At 43.2% G+C, this 16912-nt stretch overlaps 1 protein-coding gene across 2 annotated transcripts in view; it reads right to left on the reverse strand.

Moving 5' to 3' along the window:
• Positions 1 to 1870: 1870 nt before the first annotated feature.
• The window catches only part of gabrb2b (gamma-aminobutyric acid type A receptor subunit beta2b), a gene marked incomplete at both ends in the record, with an annotated part of 54204 nt that continues 39162 nt past the window's right edge, over positions 1871 to 16912 (reverse strand). Inside the window, 5 exons of one of the 2 annotated variants that reach the window (XM_084449388.1) lie at positions 1871 to 2218; positions 3353 to 3493; positions 4533 to 4777; positions 6286 to 6438; positions 10376 to 10513. In XM_084449388.1, the coding sequence (XP_084305514.1) occupies positions 1871 to 2218; positions 3353 to 3493; positions 4533 to 4777; positions 6286 to 6438; positions 10376 to 10513 (1025 nt within the window). The remainder of the gene's footprint in view (positions 2219 to 3352; positions 3494 to 4532; positions 4778 to 6285; positions 6439 to 10375; positions 10514 to 16912) is intronic. The other variant, XM_084449389.1, reaches the window with a different exon arrangement.

Genomic DNA, 16912 nt, shown 5'->3' on the forward strand with positions numbered 1-16912 from the left:
ATTTCCACAATTTGTGCACATAACATTCCTATTTTCGATTTTGACAAATGTGCGACACTTTTGTGATGTAAGTTTCATGAAATGCCCATTTCATTGTTTTGGTCTCCCAAGCACCAAATGTTGCAATGCCCACAACATCCATGGCTTTTGGAATTTGTTTTATAAAATATGCAGTCAACCATGGTACAAGTCACATTTACAGTACACTGCACACCGAAGTCAGTATGTTTATGTTTATGAATGGTAATTCTACTGTACAGGCATTGTCTGCGGAATGAGTCTTGCTGAGGCCAATTTCACTCAACAGAAGAAGACTGACAGGCAGTCTACAGCGCCTGGGCAGGAGGACAGATAATTAGAACACATTGGTTATGTTAAAGAAATAATGTCCCTGTGCAAAGGTGCCAGTCTCTGGTGGGTGGATATATTGTAACAGCATTGTGCTTTTATGAGTTCTAGTGTGAGGGTCAAAAAAGTACCAAACACTAATCACTGTATGTTTGTCAGTTATGAAAATATAAACACAACAGTTGCTCAAAACAGTCCGGTAAATATTTCTGAAGAGCAATAATTCCATGGACATTAACCCTGGGTGGTGTCTGTGATAGGGTATCATGACGTTTCAAACAATTGTATACAGAAGATACAGTATTTACATATACTAGTGGAGTAGAAAGTGGAGTAAAGTCATGATGCAAATTATATGAAAGACCCCTTAACTGCTGGCTTAATGTCCTAGTATTCAGAACAAAACTACAGCAAATGTTTTACCACATATCTTAAGAGCAAAGGTGAAGGAATAATAGTAATTTCTCTCATCTCTCTCAGTCTCTGTCAACCCCAAGTCCCCTCGCCTCTCCCTCTATGTTGCAACACCATGTTAACAGAGCTGGAATGTTGAATCTCTCTTTAAGCTATTGCAACAGAAATATCAAATCATTAAGCTAAGGCTTATCTGTAAGAAGTGCTAAAATGTTCAATGTAGACCTTTTATTAACCTTTATCTTGTACTTTCATCTGACAGCTTGAACGGTTTGGAATGATGTTTGTAGTTTTTATTGTTTAATCTAATACACACTATCATACCATGCTTTTCTTTGAATTAAAATCATTAAGCTAAGGCTTATCTGTAATAAGTGCTATAATGTTCAATGTAGACCTTTGATTAAACTGTAAATTGTACTTTCATCTGTCAGCTTGAAAGGTTTGGAATGATGTTCGCAGTTTCTATTGTTTAATCTAATACACACTATCATAAAATGTGTTTCTTCAAATTAAAATAATGCTTTGAAATAATTCTATATCAAAGTAGAAAAGGTTGCTTTTCATAAAAACCCTCGTATTATGATTTTAATATAAGATTATATAGACTATGAAAATGTGAAACATCACAATATAAAGATGAAATAAATTCTATGATAAATATCATTACATTTCTCAAGTAATGAATCTTAGAAAAAAGGTTGACCTCGACATATTTGTAGCTGTTCCCAGGAATGTCTCTGTAGTCATTGAGTAATTTTAAAATAATATTAGTTTTTAGCAACAAATCAGATATAGATTTAACAAAGTAATTACAAAAACATTAAACAAAAATAAAATGCTAATTTCAAAATAGTCTAATTGTAAAATGATAAACAATAACTTTGGAGCAGGCACCTTTATGTTTTCATCTCTCCTATAAGGTTTGTCTGTGTCAGCCAGCAATTAAGGTGTTCCAAGGTCAAATTGATTCGGTCCTGATTTTGTTTTGTTATAGTAATTCAGTCTTGCATTGCACGATCACACAGCAAAAGGAAAAAACTGATTAGAGAATAAAATGAGCAACATGTCTTGTTGTTCATTGTATTCTGCCCCCACGAAAGTCCAATTAGTTGACATAGTATAGCCAATAGACAATGTTGAAAAAGGAGAAAACCGTGGGGAAGATCATTCTCGACCACTTGTCGATAGAGTTTACGTCAGTCAAGTCGGGTATTGTGATCTTCAGCTGTGATGCGCGCCTCCTTAGTCTGCTCTTCTTCTGGGTAACATGGCGTTCCAGTGCATTGCGTCCAAAGTTATGCCTAGCCAGTCCTGCTTTGCGGTACTGGAGGGTGGAGCTGTCATATGTCAGCATAGTGCTCCGGGGATCGCTGAGACCAAGCGTCAGCTCTGATGCTCCCATCTCATTCTTGATTTCTAGGGTTCCCAGCAAGATGTTTTCATGGGGGTCCATCTGTAAACGGAATATACATTAGATTGAATGAAGCGGTTGAACAAGCATCATGTCTTATAGGCCTACTTTCTACTTCATTCATATTTTGCTGCTCCTAAACAAACATAAATTCGAAATAGCACAAGATCCTATTGATGATCTGTTTGAATACTACTACTACTACTATACTACTATTAATAATAATAATAATAATAATGATAATAATAATAATAATACTGTTCATGGCTATAGCCACAACCTTGCTTCCTACTTAAAAAATCAGGATCCAACATTCTTGAAGTCTTTACAATTAACCCATTCATCTAAAAAATGTAAAGTGACTCTTTTGAATGGAACCCATCCTCACCTTCTATCAACTCAGTAGGTATGACTGTTTCATTATCCTGATAACACAATTGAACGTACATACAGTACAAATGATAACTACTGTACTTAGACTAGCATGCAAATGGTTCTCAAAAGGCCTCAAAATACTGTATGACAGTGTACTCATTGAGTTGCCTAGACTAGAAATACAATGTGAATTAATAACAGTCAACATTGTTTGTTATATTGTATAAATATAGACCTCTAGACCTCTTTAACAAAGGCTACTTGTTACATAAAGTACTACTGAATTACAGCAGATACATTTGAAATGGAGATGTACATAATGGATCATATGAGCAACACTAGGTATGGACAGCAACATATGGAGGAGAGGAAATGACAGAGACAGCAGTGAACACTGGGTGGGATAACAAATGCAACATTAGCCAAACCTTGTATTTCTTTCCTTATAGTATGCACAATTAAGTTAAAATCGCATGCAGTATATATTTATTCATATTTGTTTTCTTTCTTTCTTTCTTTCTTTCTTTCTTTCTTTCTTTCTTTGACTATGCTGTTATACTTTGGTGAAAATAACTAAAATACCACAGCAGATTGAGGGGCAGATTTGATTTGCTGGTTTTCCTCAGTCTATCAGGAGACACAACAGGGCAATGAAAATGAATGGTGGTGATGGAAACTACAGTTTGTGTTACAACTTAATACATGATTGAAAGGAAATACACACTCTAAAAGTGGTTCTACTTGAGTTCTAATGGCAGTATATGGCATTGTATGTCATTACTCGCTGCTGTTAACCAGTACCTTATTCTTTTGCTCGCCTAGTCCTATCGCTGCATCGTCCATAAAGATTGGTTCCCACATCGAGTCATGAGCGTCAATTTCCCTCTGTTTCATTCTTGCATACAGAGTATCGTCTCTTTGAACTACATTTCCCACCAACCACTGCAAGCATACAAAATCATTAAGGTCACTTGGGTTGGGTCGCCTTGAGAGGAGACCCATTTGACTGTAAACATGATCAGACAGGTGTGCTTTACAGGTGTATTTACAGGCTGTAAATAGAGAGGAAGAAGAACTGAGAGTTTGAAGTAAAAAACATGGTATATGTTGCCAAGTCTGGACTTTGGATAAAGACTTTTGGAAAGAAAACAATTGTATTTTATGATGAAGGAACACATTGCAAAAAAATATTTTGATCCCATTGTATAGCTATCAAGCAGGCAATTCAATGTCATTCCATTATCAATTATACTGTAGCAATTACAGTAGGAGTCTGTGACTCAATGCAGTTACATGTACATTCCCCTATTGTTCACACTTCGCTACTGTAGGAGAAACATTGACTTTGGCTTAGGCTGGTTCTCACTGACGCTAAGCCAGGGTTGCATTAATCCAACCCTACATTTGAACTGGTGACAGTAGTATTAGTAGTAGTAAAAAGAAAGAAAACACCAGATTCTTGGACTGAAGAGTCAACTAATGGCACCCATCTGAAGATGTGAGCATTCCAAAAGGGATTGTGGCTTTGTGTGTGTTTGAGAGAAGCAGAGAGTGGCCTGAAATTGCTTGCATCTGTGTCTGTGTGCATAATTCCAAAATCAAAGATCAAAAAGTGAAATCACAGTGGAGATGTGAGAACGGACTAGACAGCACCTAGCACATCCAACCACAATACAGGAAAAGCATAGCTGATTGTGACTGGCAATTAGTCCTCAGTAGAAGACAGAAGTCGTCTACAACAAGAATTGAAATATTGTGTTACAAACAACAGTACGATGATTTGAAATTTGTTGTACAGTATTGTTTAGCACACATCATAACTTAACTAATACACATTTTATAATAATCTGGTTCATTTAGTTCATACTAATGTGTGTATGGTGTATGGAATGTTTCCTCTACAATAAGCTATCCCTATCTGGTGAATGACTTGGTAAGATCCTGAAGAGGTTCGGTGTTAGCCCTTATGTCAATACTATACCTTGTTGGGATCCATCCGCATCCTCTCATTGTTGGCTGTGGTTAATTTCTCAGCTGCCTTCTTCTGACGCTGGGGTCCTCTGCCAAAGAAGATGTAGTTGACCAAGGCGTACTCCAGCAAGGCCAGGAAGACGAACACGAAACAGCCCATCAGGTACATGTCTATGGCTTTAACATAGGGGATCTTGGGAAGGGTCTCCCTCAAGTGGGTGTTGATGGTGGTCATGGTCAGCACCGTGGTGATACCTGGGAAAATATACAGTCCATAAAAATCAGGAAGGAAACAGTCAAAAACCGTGTACTTTATTTGGCTACTTAGACATGCAAAAGGAAGCCTCTGGAACATGTGCAGATGCATGCAAAACGGTAAATGTAGAGCACCAAGAGCACCTCACGTATTTGAAATAATGAACTCAAGTCTGCTTCAATAGCAGTGAGCCCACAAAAAGAGACATTTTTAGATCAGTCAGCTTGACTGTGAGCTGAGGGTCAGCTACCACAAAGTGAACACGGCATGTTTCATTTTAGATGTGTGATGGAGCTGCTGTGAATGAGCAATCCATCCTGCTTCAGCTTTCATGCATGATCATTCATAGGTTGCAAAGTCAACTTGCCCAGTTGACATTCCTTTTGGTTACTACTCGTTGCTTGTCGGGATAAAATAGTTTGTACAATAGGCTGGCTACTTGCTGGAAGCAAAGGTGAATAGCCATTTTCCATTTCGCTTATGGATCCAAACCCATGTTAACTATGGGATGTTATTGCTGTTCCTCTAGGAAATACTCTCCATTTTAAATGTCAGGAGAAGCATACTGAATTATTTCCCAGCTCCCATCTAGTCAAAGAACATAGCTCAGCTTTTACGTACTGACCAAAACAGAGATACAACAACGTTCACCTCCAATTCAGCTCAATATGGGGCTAATGACAAGAGTAGAGGATTACATACATTCTAAACATGATAGCACCTACAACAAACACACATCCACACCTTTGCATGTTATACAGGCTGGGGGTGGGGCTGGGTTGGCTAATGCCTGAAACCAGGTCATAGAAAGTAGTTCCTGAACAGGGTACTGATCTGAGGTGACCCTGTATTGCCCCTGTCCACCCACCTCCATTATCAAGCATTACTGCTGTTTTTCATTAAATCCTGTGCATGCCTCCCCCTCGGATAAATAAATGCAGGTCAGCCTCCAATCAGAGAGAGTGCTTCTCTCCTGGAAGGAGATGGGGATGGGGTTGGAAAAGGGGAGCCTCCCATATATTGAGCAGTGCGGCGGGCCTAGTAACGAGCTTGTGGGCTAGCAGGCTTGCGTAATCAAGGATGACAGCGAGAAATTGTAACTCCCAAAAAGCGAGGAGGCACTCAAATCAGAGTGGAAACAAATCACCCCATCCATCACTCTACTTAAAGAAAAAACATCCGGCGCCAGAGTCCCTTACGGTTTCCCAAACCTGCTGCTACAGCTTGGTATTTTGTTCCCCCTAAGGCACAAGATCTCTACACATATTTTTGTCTATTTTTTCCTATCTCTCCTATGAGAAAGTGAAGTCTGGCAAAAACAGCACCACAGAGGTTTAAAGTTATTCAAAATCATAAAAACACGACACTGTCACAACATTACACATTTTGCAAGGGAACAGCAGAACCTTCTCACAATCATACTGACTTTCCCTTCCGTCATCCCTTCACAGCACGGACAAAGCTGAAGGAGAGCGGGACAGAGGCGTTATGATATGGGTGCTCCTACCCAGAGCCACCCTGGCAGCTGAGGCATCGTAGTTGATCCAGAAGGACACCCAGGAAAGGATGGTGATCAGGATGGAGGGCATGTAAGTCTGCAGGATGAAGTAGCCAATGTTCCTCTTCAGCTTGAAGCTGAGCGAGAGGCGGGGGTAGGAGCCTGAATGGAGAGAGAGAGAGAGAGAGAGAGAGAGAGAGAGAGAGAGAGAGAGGGAGAAAGAGAGCGGAGAACAAAATATAGGAGAATAAGAGAGATAAATAAATACACTCCGTTTAAGATTACACACTACTAACATACAATTGGGTCTCCTATGCCTCCTATAGGCTCAGGTTAACGTAGAGACTGCTATATCCTTGTCATCTGTAGTAGATTCTGTTGACATTCACTTCTTTTCACCTTGTGGTGATTTTACCATGCAGCGCTGACATCCTACTGTATGCCTCTTTGTGGCTGCCTGGTAGTGTTGTAATACTCGAGACCAGTCTTGAGACCACTTTTTGAAGGTCTCGTCTCGGAATCGACCGCATTTTTACTCGGTCTCAGACACAGAGGACTCTGGGTTTTATTTCAAGTCTGGTCAAGACCACAACTGTAGAAATGCCTGTGCATTGTCTAATTTATTTCTTAACATCATTACTGTGATTGGATCTAACACTCTTCATATGCAACCGATAATGTGTCACTAATTTGAAAAAAATTAACGGTTGTGTCATCAAACCGCCTCCCGCACTCAGTCTAATAAAGTGACTGAGAGAGACAGGTGGTGTTGTCTATTTCTAAGGATGTCGGCAAATTCACCCATCATAAAATTTGGCTACGTAAATCACACGAACTTTTTGTGCAAATCTACACTAAGAAAAAAACACATAGCAGTGTGTAAATAATGTGATGCTACACTTACAGAAACTGCTGGGACCACGTCCAACTTTTATCATAATTTAGAAAGGAAGCATAAAGAAAGGTAAGCTCGCACAAAACAAGATGCAGCCTTGACTCGGTCTCAACCCCTAAAAGTCTTGGTCTTATCTTGGTCTCGATATACTCTGGTCTTGATCTTGACTTGGTCTCGGGTTAGGTGGTCTTGACTACAGCACTACTGTCTGGAGGATCTCACTCCCTCCTAACCTCTCCAAAAGTTTGGATAAAGAGAGAAGCACTCAGCAGAAGAGATATTGGCTCTCCCAAGTAACATTCTGGCATCAGCATTCTTCAGCATTATTCATGGTGCCAGTGTTTGTACTGTATAGAATAATCTACTTTCTTGCTTATCTGTGCTCTATTGGGGATCAACTTCAGGCCTTTGTATAGCACTATTGTGTGGGCACTGGGCACATATCTGTGTCCTTAGGGAATATGCTGAAGCTTGGTTGGGGTTGTCTTACTGTATTATTCTAATCATGACTGGAATGGATCCACAATACATGCAGCTCCATTATGAAAACAAGCTAGGCAGAAGGTACAGGAGGAGGAGCAGAAGGAGAGAGGCCAATCAGAGAAGGCCAAGCATGGCTCCGGATGCTGTATACAAATCTCTAATGAACACAGCTCACAGTTAGTTTTGACGTCACAGTTTGGAGTGAGTTCAGTATTCACTGCACGGAGAGATACATTAAACATTTCCCTAAAGAGTAATTAAACTGTGTGGGTCTTACAGAGAGAGAGAGAAAGGGGGGGGGGGGATTACACACTACAGTAGGACCCCACTTATCCGAACCCAACGGGACTGAAGGTCGTTCATATCTCTGAAATGTCCGGATGACTGAAACTTATGTTAAAATGCACCAAATTCCATAAGTGGTATACTTGTTTCATATAGACTCATAATATACCGATAAATACCTTTAATTACTTGTGAAAATGCATCAAAATTGCAATCAAATAGCCAACTAAACTCATATAGCCTAGCCTATAATTGGCCTACAGTAGCCTATAATAAAATAAACAAATTTCCACTTGAGTGCGTGCTTTGATCAAATACAGTACTTTACTCTCAAATGAGGCCCACGCTGCATCGATAGGCTACTGTATTCGCAAAACAAAATGGTATAGCCTATCATAGAAATGAAATGTGACAGTAGGCTACAGCCTACAGGCAACATGTAGGTCTACATACAGTTCTGTTTTTATTCACAGTAGGATACAGTACTGTAATGAAAATCCCACCAGTAACCAGATAGCAGGCAAAAAAAAAAAAAAAAGTTTTTTAAGCCTGTCCGGTAGACCGGGAGGTTAGGATCTCTGAAGTTCGGATGAGTGGGGTCCTACTGTAGTTCAAAAGGCAACATGGGCATTGGCTGTCCTTAGGGTGCAACGTGTGTGAGTGTGTGCGTGCGTGTGAGTGTGTGGGTACTCGGGCCATCGCTCCCCAAAATGTTTGTTTGTGTGTGTGTGGCAACACGGGGCAGCTCCCATAACCCCTCAGGCTGGATTGGGATCTGAAAGATTGCACCTGGGCTGATCCCGTACACCTGAGTGCAATTAGTAATCAGCCGGGAAGGCATGTGGAAGAAGAATTAAATCCCCAAACCAGAACAGCTGGAGGACGAGGGGCGGTGAGAGGAGCTGCCTCATGTGTCGTTTGATTTCTTTGAGAATCTTTCATTTTGTATGCCTACGTTAAAGTTTTTTTATTAGAAGAGCTGACCCACGGCCTACTTCTGCAAGCTGTCTCCCTGGCTGTCTCTCTGTGTGTGCTGCTGCCAAGTTGAGGGTTTGATGGTCTCCCCTTCCCCTAGGGTTGCTACAGTACATTGTGTGTGCGTGCAGAGATGTGCTGTGTTGGGTGAATGCCAAGCATTTCTGCTGATGTGTGCTTCCGGGTGTGTGACCTGAGGATCAGACCTTTCTGGTCTCAGTGGGCAGCTCTAAGCGGGGATCCCGCCCCTACTTGCTACCCCCCATCCTCCATGCCTCCAACATGCACCTACATCTCATAATACTCTACTAGTGAGCCGTGGCCACAGTACATTCTCTATGCTTCATACAGAAAACATTCAGTTGTTCATGGAGTCATGGAAGCTGTGTGAGGTGCTCAAGACAAAGTACACTGAGGCTCCCAGACCGTCACTGTTTTAGTTACTCCTCCTTGCTATGTTATTGCTTTAAGCAGTTTGGTCAGGCAAACTATTTGTACTACTGTACCTCACTGTCCCCCAGACTGCTCTCATGAGAAATTAATGAATATGAGTATGTAGCAGATGAATAAATCATTCTATATAACATTTGGGGTTAAATAACTCATAAGCGTGCCGTGTCTCTGACGACAGGGGTGGCCCTCCTTTCTGCCTGTGGGGCCTGTGCTAGTTTTGATGAGTTGGGGACATCCTCTGTTCCATGTGACCACAAAGTACTCTCCCTGCCCCTGTCTTGAGGAGCCCACCACTAGCATACACACGCACGCATGCACACACACACAACCACACACGCACCACTAACACACACACACACACACACACACACACACCTGAATAAGGGCCTTACTGTCACCTCTCTCTAAATGTCCTGGAAAGAAAAAGTGCAAGCGTGTCAGAGGAGATCCAATGTCAAAACTAACAGTGTAATCAGGAGAGGCACGGCCCTTTAAATCACCTTGAAATGGAAGCACTGAGTTTAAAGTGTGTGTTTTGTGCGTGTGTGTCCACACCCCACCCATTGGTTTGTCCGCAGCACAGGGGTCCTAACGAAGCCCGTGGCATTTTACAGTTGAAGCCGAGTGAGGCAGAATTAACACGGCATGTTCTGAAAGCACCAAGAGTACTCCGGACCAGGAGCAGGCCAGTTAAGAGCTAACCAGAGCAGCACCAATTATATTGAGATTCATTCAGCTGTGGGAATATTTCCAATTCACTGAATCTCTTCATTTTACATTCTAAACCTTTGTGTTTGTTCGGTTTCTGTCCAAGTCCAGCTAAGGGCTACTGTACATGTACGAATAGTGCAATATAATTGCCTTGTTGCTGAAATGTGCTATAGAAATAAACTTGCCTTGCCTTGCCTATTAGGTGACTTTGTTACAAATTGTGACGGAGTGCAGCTACTAGTACTGTGACGGAGTGCAGCTACTAGTACTGTATGTGTTGGGGCATTTAAACGTCACCTGTAGAGAAGACCACGTTCTTGGAGATGAGTTTGTGGTCCACAATGGAGAACTGAGGGAGTTCTATCCGCTCCACCCCTGTCACAGCGTTTTTCCCACCTCTCCAGTAGAACTCGATGTCATCAGTGGTGTAGCCATCTGCAGAGAATAGAGTTACAGTAGAGAGGGGGCTCGCCTGTTTCGGTGGTTCGATGAGAACCACTGCACAATCATCCTTATCACCAAAACACACACGCGCGCACATACCCATGCGCACATGCACACACGCGCGTGCGCGCACACACACACACACACATCAGATTCTTGACTAGATAAGGCTTTCATGGTGGACATTTGGTTTATGTACATTATTCATGAATCTGAATTATGTACAGCACACAGAGATGGTGAAAATAATGAATTATGGAGCCATCGTGGGGTTTTACCAGTAACCAATGTCCTGCTCTGGATGAGGGAATATTTGTTATACAGTACAGTGTTGCTTTATTGATGTTCTCCTGTGTTAAATCATTCATACTGATACAGATACTAGGGTTTCTCTCAAATCAACTCATCCTGTACTCACCCAAAAAATAAAACAAATAAAATAAAATCTTGTTCTGACTCCTGACCCTACAGGCCAATGAATACAACCAGCCACCCAGTGGACTATAGTATACCATGCATTATTGAGTAACTGTAGTATAGAATCCCTGGTTAAAAAACAAACAAACAAACAAACAAACAATATTTTCTATCTGACCATGATAGTGGGCCTTCCCACACATGCTCTCCTCTCCTCTCTCCACCTCTCCACTCCTCTCTCTTCCTTTCTCCTCCTCTCCACTTTTCCTGTTCACCCTCTACACCTCCGACTTCAGCCACAACTCTGGAGCATCCCACCTCCAGAAGTTCTCGGACGACTCCTCTATTGTGGGCTGCATCAGGGCAGACGATGAGGAGGAGTACAGGGACGTGGTCAGGAGGTGCGTTGAATGGTCTGAGGAGAACCAGCTCAAACTCAACATCAGGACCAATGAGCTGGTGGTGGCCTTCAAAAGGAACAAGACACCTCCAGCCCCCATCACCATCCAGGGGGAGGAAGTTGAGATGGTGGACTCATACAAGTTCCTGGGAGTGCAGCTAAACAACAAACTGGACTGGACTGACAACACTGAGGCCCTCTACAGGAAAGGACAGAGCAGACTGTTCTTCCTAAGGAGGCGTAGGTCCTTCACACTTCCTTGTGTGTAGCAGGCTGCTGTGGATGTTCTACCAGTCTGTGGTAGCAGCACACTGTTCTCTGCCGTCGCCTGCTGGGGAGGCAGCATCAAGGCTGGAGAGTCAAACAAGCTGAACAAGCTGGTGAGGAGGGCCGGCTCTGTTATGTGGTGGAGAGGAGGATGACGTACAAACTGATCTATTTTAGACAACCCCTCCCACCCAGGTGCAATACGGAACGGTTCAGATGTTCGTTTGTGTCAGCTGTCATCAGACTGTATAACAGTGCCTGAGTGTTCCGAGTGTTGTGGAGGTGTGCATGTGCATATGTACTGTATATATGTGTATTACTAGATATGTGTGTGTGTGTGTGTATGTATGTACAGTATGTGTACTCCGAGACATATATTACTGTATGTATGTATGCATGTACAGTATGTATGTATGTATGTATGTGTGTGTGTGTGTGTGCGTACTCCTAGACATATATATTTATACAGACTGTATGTATGTATGTATATGTATTATTTATTCTATTCTATACTGTACACATGCTGTACATAATCGCGATGAGTCTACTCTTCTCCCCTCTCCTCTCCTCTCCTCTCCCTTAACTCTCCACTCCTCTCTCCTTCACTCATCTCCCATCCCCTCTCCTCTCTGCTCTCCACTTCTCCTCTCCCCTATTCTCTCCACTCTCCACTCCTCTCTCCTCCACTCTCCTCTCCTCCCTTCCCTCTCCTCTGCACTCCTCTCTCCTCCACTCTCCTCTCCTCCCTTCCCTCTCCTCTCCACTCCTCTCTCCTCTCCTTTCCACTCATCTCCCCTCTCCTCTGCACTTTTTTCATCTTCTTCTCCTCTCCACTCCTCTCCCCTCCCCTTTCCTCTCACTCCTCTCCACTCCTCTCCTGTCCTCTGCGCTCCTCTCATTTCATCGTCCTCTCCTCTCCTCTCACAGTGATGAAATAACAATGACAGAGAACGGAGGCAAGGGATAATTTGCAAAGTCAGGCTCAATGACAAAGAAACAAATGTTAAGTGGATCAGATAGGCTTGATCAACCAAGCACAGAGCAGAGCCATTCTACCAGTGAATGGCTATTCAGAATGCATTAACCAATATTGAGGTATTGTACCGCATGCAATGCTTTTTTCAAAACTTCATGTATCAAGAGTTCAAGATTGGTAACCTAGAGTTAATGCACTTTTGTATTCGCTTTTGCCACCCACCTCCGTGGAAGAGATCAAAGCCACCGTGAGTGGGGAACTAAGGGGGCTCAAAGAGGAAGACTTTGCTAAGTGCTTTCATGGGTGGCAAAAGCGAATGCAGAAGTGCATTAACTCTGGGGGGGACTACTTTGAGGGGGACAATGGGTAATTTCTCTGCAGATTCTGTAATTAAAATGTTTTGAGAGTGTACTTTCTTTATTGTAAGAAAATTGTTGAGGTTTGGGAGTTGGTAGAGAAAAGTGCCACAACTGTGACAAGCTACCCCTTCGACACTACAAAACAGCCTGTCACAGAAGCACCGATTGAGTGAGGTGAACAATATTATACCAGAATAGTCGTGAGATATAGGGCAACAAAGGGATATAATTGTTTTTTCAATTCAAATAAAGCCATGAGCGTGGCTGACACAATCCGGGGACTTTTCGGTCGCACCTCGTGTATATATATATATTTTTTTTTTTCCCAATCTCAGTTATATCTCACATGGGGTTTCAAAGGGCGTCAGTCAGGCTTTACCTTAAAAGTCCTGGATTGGTTCTGTTGATACCTCTGTGTTCCCTATATATATATATATATATATAAACATTGAGATGAGTCATTTATATAGAGTGCGGTGTCCACCTGACGTGTCCATGAATGAAAGCACATACTATGAGAGTAGTAAGCCTGGTGGCTGAGAGACTAAAATATGCATGTCATCTAAATAGGTCACCAGCAATGATTATGAAGAGCAGGCCGAAGAGAGGACAGGGTATGAGAGAAGAGGAGAGGAGAAGAAAGCAAAGAAGAAGAGAGGAGAGGAGAGGGAGAGGAGAGGAGAGGAGAGGAGAGGAGAGGAGAGGAGAGGAGAGGAGAGGAGAGGAGAGGAGAGGAGCGGGAGAGGAGAGGAGAGGAGAGGAGAGGAGAGGAGAGGAGAGGAGAGGAGAGGAGAGGAGAGGAGAGGAGAGGAGAGGAGAGGAGAGGAGAGGAGAGGAGAGGAGAGGAGAGGAGAGGAGAGGAGAGGAGAGGAGTGTTCCTTGTCTTCCTCCTCGGATAGGGTTTCTCCTGTGCTGTCAGAGGTATCAACAGAACCAATCCAGGACTTTTAAGGTAAAGCCTGACTGACGCCTTTTGAAACCCCATGTGAGATATAACCGAGATTGGGGCCAAAATCTCTTCACATGCATTCTCAGGCCAAAGAGCTTTCACAGTCGAGAAATAAATGGAATTGATCACGATAGCATCAGCAGAGATAGCATAATGCTGAACCCATTTAACTAAGGCCTGGCATTGCACAGCCCCATCTGGCTGGAGGCCTTTTACACCATTTAAAAAAGAAAGTTGGAATCAATCTGGCTTATTTTGCAAGGATGAATTTGTTCTGGGGAAAAAGTAAGAAGGCTTAATCAATAAAAGGACTAGGGGTGAAACTTTGTTTGATTTATAATCGGTTTCTTGGGCTGCATAACTTTGTGATTGTAAAGAAGACGTTTTCTAAAGCCACAGCCTCATATGACGGCCTGACCTGAATATTTGTGTGTCAGTTGGTTTTGTCTCCTTGCAGGAGGCACAAAGTGTTATGGTCCTAGCTCTTTCCGCCCTGCTCGCCCCCTGCTTCCAGCCTGGACCCTCAGTCTCTTTTTCCCCACACTTAAGCCCCTGCCTCTCCTCCCAGTGACTCTCTGCCCCAGCACCTCTGCACACACCTCTGAACCAGCTTACAGCACACACCTGGTAAATGGTAAATGGACTGCACTTATACAGCCCTTTTATCCAAATCGCTTTATAACGAGGCCTCTCATTCACCCATTCACACACCAATGGCGGCAGCTGCCATGCAAGGTGCTAGTCTGCTCATTGGGAGCAATTTGGGGTTCAGTGTCTTGCCCAAGGACACTACAACATGTGGACTGGAGGAGGCAGGATTTGAATCGCCGACCCTGCGGTCATTGGATGACCTCAGCCACACCTGACCCAGGAACCCGCGGACTCGTGCCTGCCTGCTGCAGACCCGCTACCCTGCACTTCCTGTCACTCCCCCTTGAGGCTCTTGTGCACCTTGTCACCATGCTCATATAGCCCCTAGTTCCTCCCAGCTCTCCCTCTAGCCCCTAGTGCCTTCTTTATCTCCTAGCCCCTAGTTCCTCCCAGCTCTCCCTCTAGCCCTAGTGCCTTCTTTATCTCCTAGCTCCTAGCACCTAGAGCCCCCAGATCTCCATCTAGCATCTAGTGCCTTCTTTATCTCATAGCTCCTAGCCCCTAGAGCCCCCAGATCTCCCTGTGTTTCCGCAGTGCCCTTACAGTCCCCCCTCCAGTTCCTGTCCCAGTTTTCCCCAGCTCCAGCCATATAGACCCAGTCCCAGTCCTCCCTCCTATTCCTGGCCCTAGGCCCAGTCCCAGTCCTCCCTCCTATTCCTGGCTCTAGGCCCAGTCCCAGTCCTCCCTCCTATTCCCGGCCCTAGAGCCAGTCTCTGTCCCCCAGCTCAAGCTCTAGTCCTAGTCTGTTCCTCTCCCGTTTCTACCCCAGTCCCATTTCCAATTCCATCCTCACTCCCTGTTGCCCAGAGGAAAACAGAGTGCATACTGTACAGTAATGTATAGTGATGAGTCTAGTCCCTTTAAGGCATACTGGAATCAGGCACTATCCAACAGCCTATCCAACATGTCATCTAAAATAGCACATAGGTACAATTACAATTTTCTCTCCATCTTTTAAAAATGACTTGCAAATGCCTGTCTCTGTGACTACTTGAATTGGTCTACTCGAGAAATGGTGTCCATTAAACCAAAGGTTGTCTGGTTTAGTCAGGCTCCCATTATGCCTGTACCTGACTTGTTTTATAAAAAATGGAGGCAAATGACAATGCAACACTCTCTCGTCTTCTATCATCATCATGTCATAGGATACAGAGTCAAAAATAGTTTTGAAAAAATCGGTGGGGATGGGATCCAGCAGGCATGTGGAGGATTTGAGTTTGGATACTACTTTTCTCAACATTTCTGTGTCCACCAGTGTAAACAAGCTCATATGTCCATTACATGGAGGAAGAGGATCTGTGAACGGGTTGCATGGCCTTTCCTGGGTGATATTCCTCCTAATATTCATAATCTTATCTCTGAAGTAAGCTGCAAATTCCTCACATTTGGAGGTAGAGAGCAGGTTATCTGGTGTTTTTATGGCAGGGTTTATTAGGCTATCAATTGTTGAGAAGAGCACTCTTGAATTATTTCGGTTGATAGATATCAATTTTGAGAAGTGGTCTTTCCTTGCATTTCTTATTGCTTTATTAAAGGCAGAGAGATGTTCTTTGAGAATATCATGGTGGACCTGTAGCTTGGTTTTTCGCCATATACGCTCAGATCTTCTGCAGGTTCTCTTTCGTTGATTTGTTTCCTCATTTCGCCATGGAGCATTATGATTGGCTGTGATCCTTTTCAGTTTAATAGGTGCTACAGAATCCAAGGCTGCCCTTACTCTGGTGTTAAAGGTGGTTGCTAAGTCTTCAATAGTTCCTAACGGCCCCACTTCTGGAGTTGATAAATTGTTTGTGGTCATTATTTCTCTAAAACGATCGGCTACTGCGGAGGTAAGATAACATTTCTTGATAAAGCGCTCAGTACTACTTTTGACTTTAGGAACCAATGCAGTGAAGAAGATACAGAAATGGTCGGAGAGAGCGAGGTCACTAATAGAGGAGACAGTGATAATCAGGCCCTTAGTAATCACTAGATCAAGGGTGTGGCCGTGAACAGAAACAAGCCAGGCTAGACCTGGCCTGGTTTTCTAGACAAGAGTTCTTTAGGAATACAGAGACAATGTTTAAGGTCACAGAATTCAAGAAAGAAGAACAGGACCTGGTACAGTACATCGGTCACACATAGTTTTTTCTTGTCAAGGGGAGCAATGAGAAAAAATGTCCTAATCAAATTTAATTTGGGATTGATATGCCTATGTGGTGGTGTGTGTGTGTGTGTGTGTGTGTGTGTGTGTGTGTGTGTGTGTGTTTGTGTGTGTGTGTTTTAGATCAGGGAAAGCAATTGTGACTCCCAATGTGGTTCTCTACACTACTGTTTGAACACGGCCCAGTTCTTCAAAGTAGAACAGAGATGAGGAACTTTGAGAGTGTGC

This window comes from Borostomias antarcticus (assembly GCF_949987555.1).
Source record: "Borostomias antarcticus genome assembly, chromosome: 15".
NCBI classification, from domain to species: domain Eukaryota; kingdom Metazoa; phylum Chordata; class Actinopteri; order Stomiiformes; family Stomiidae; genus Borostomias; species Borostomias antarcticus.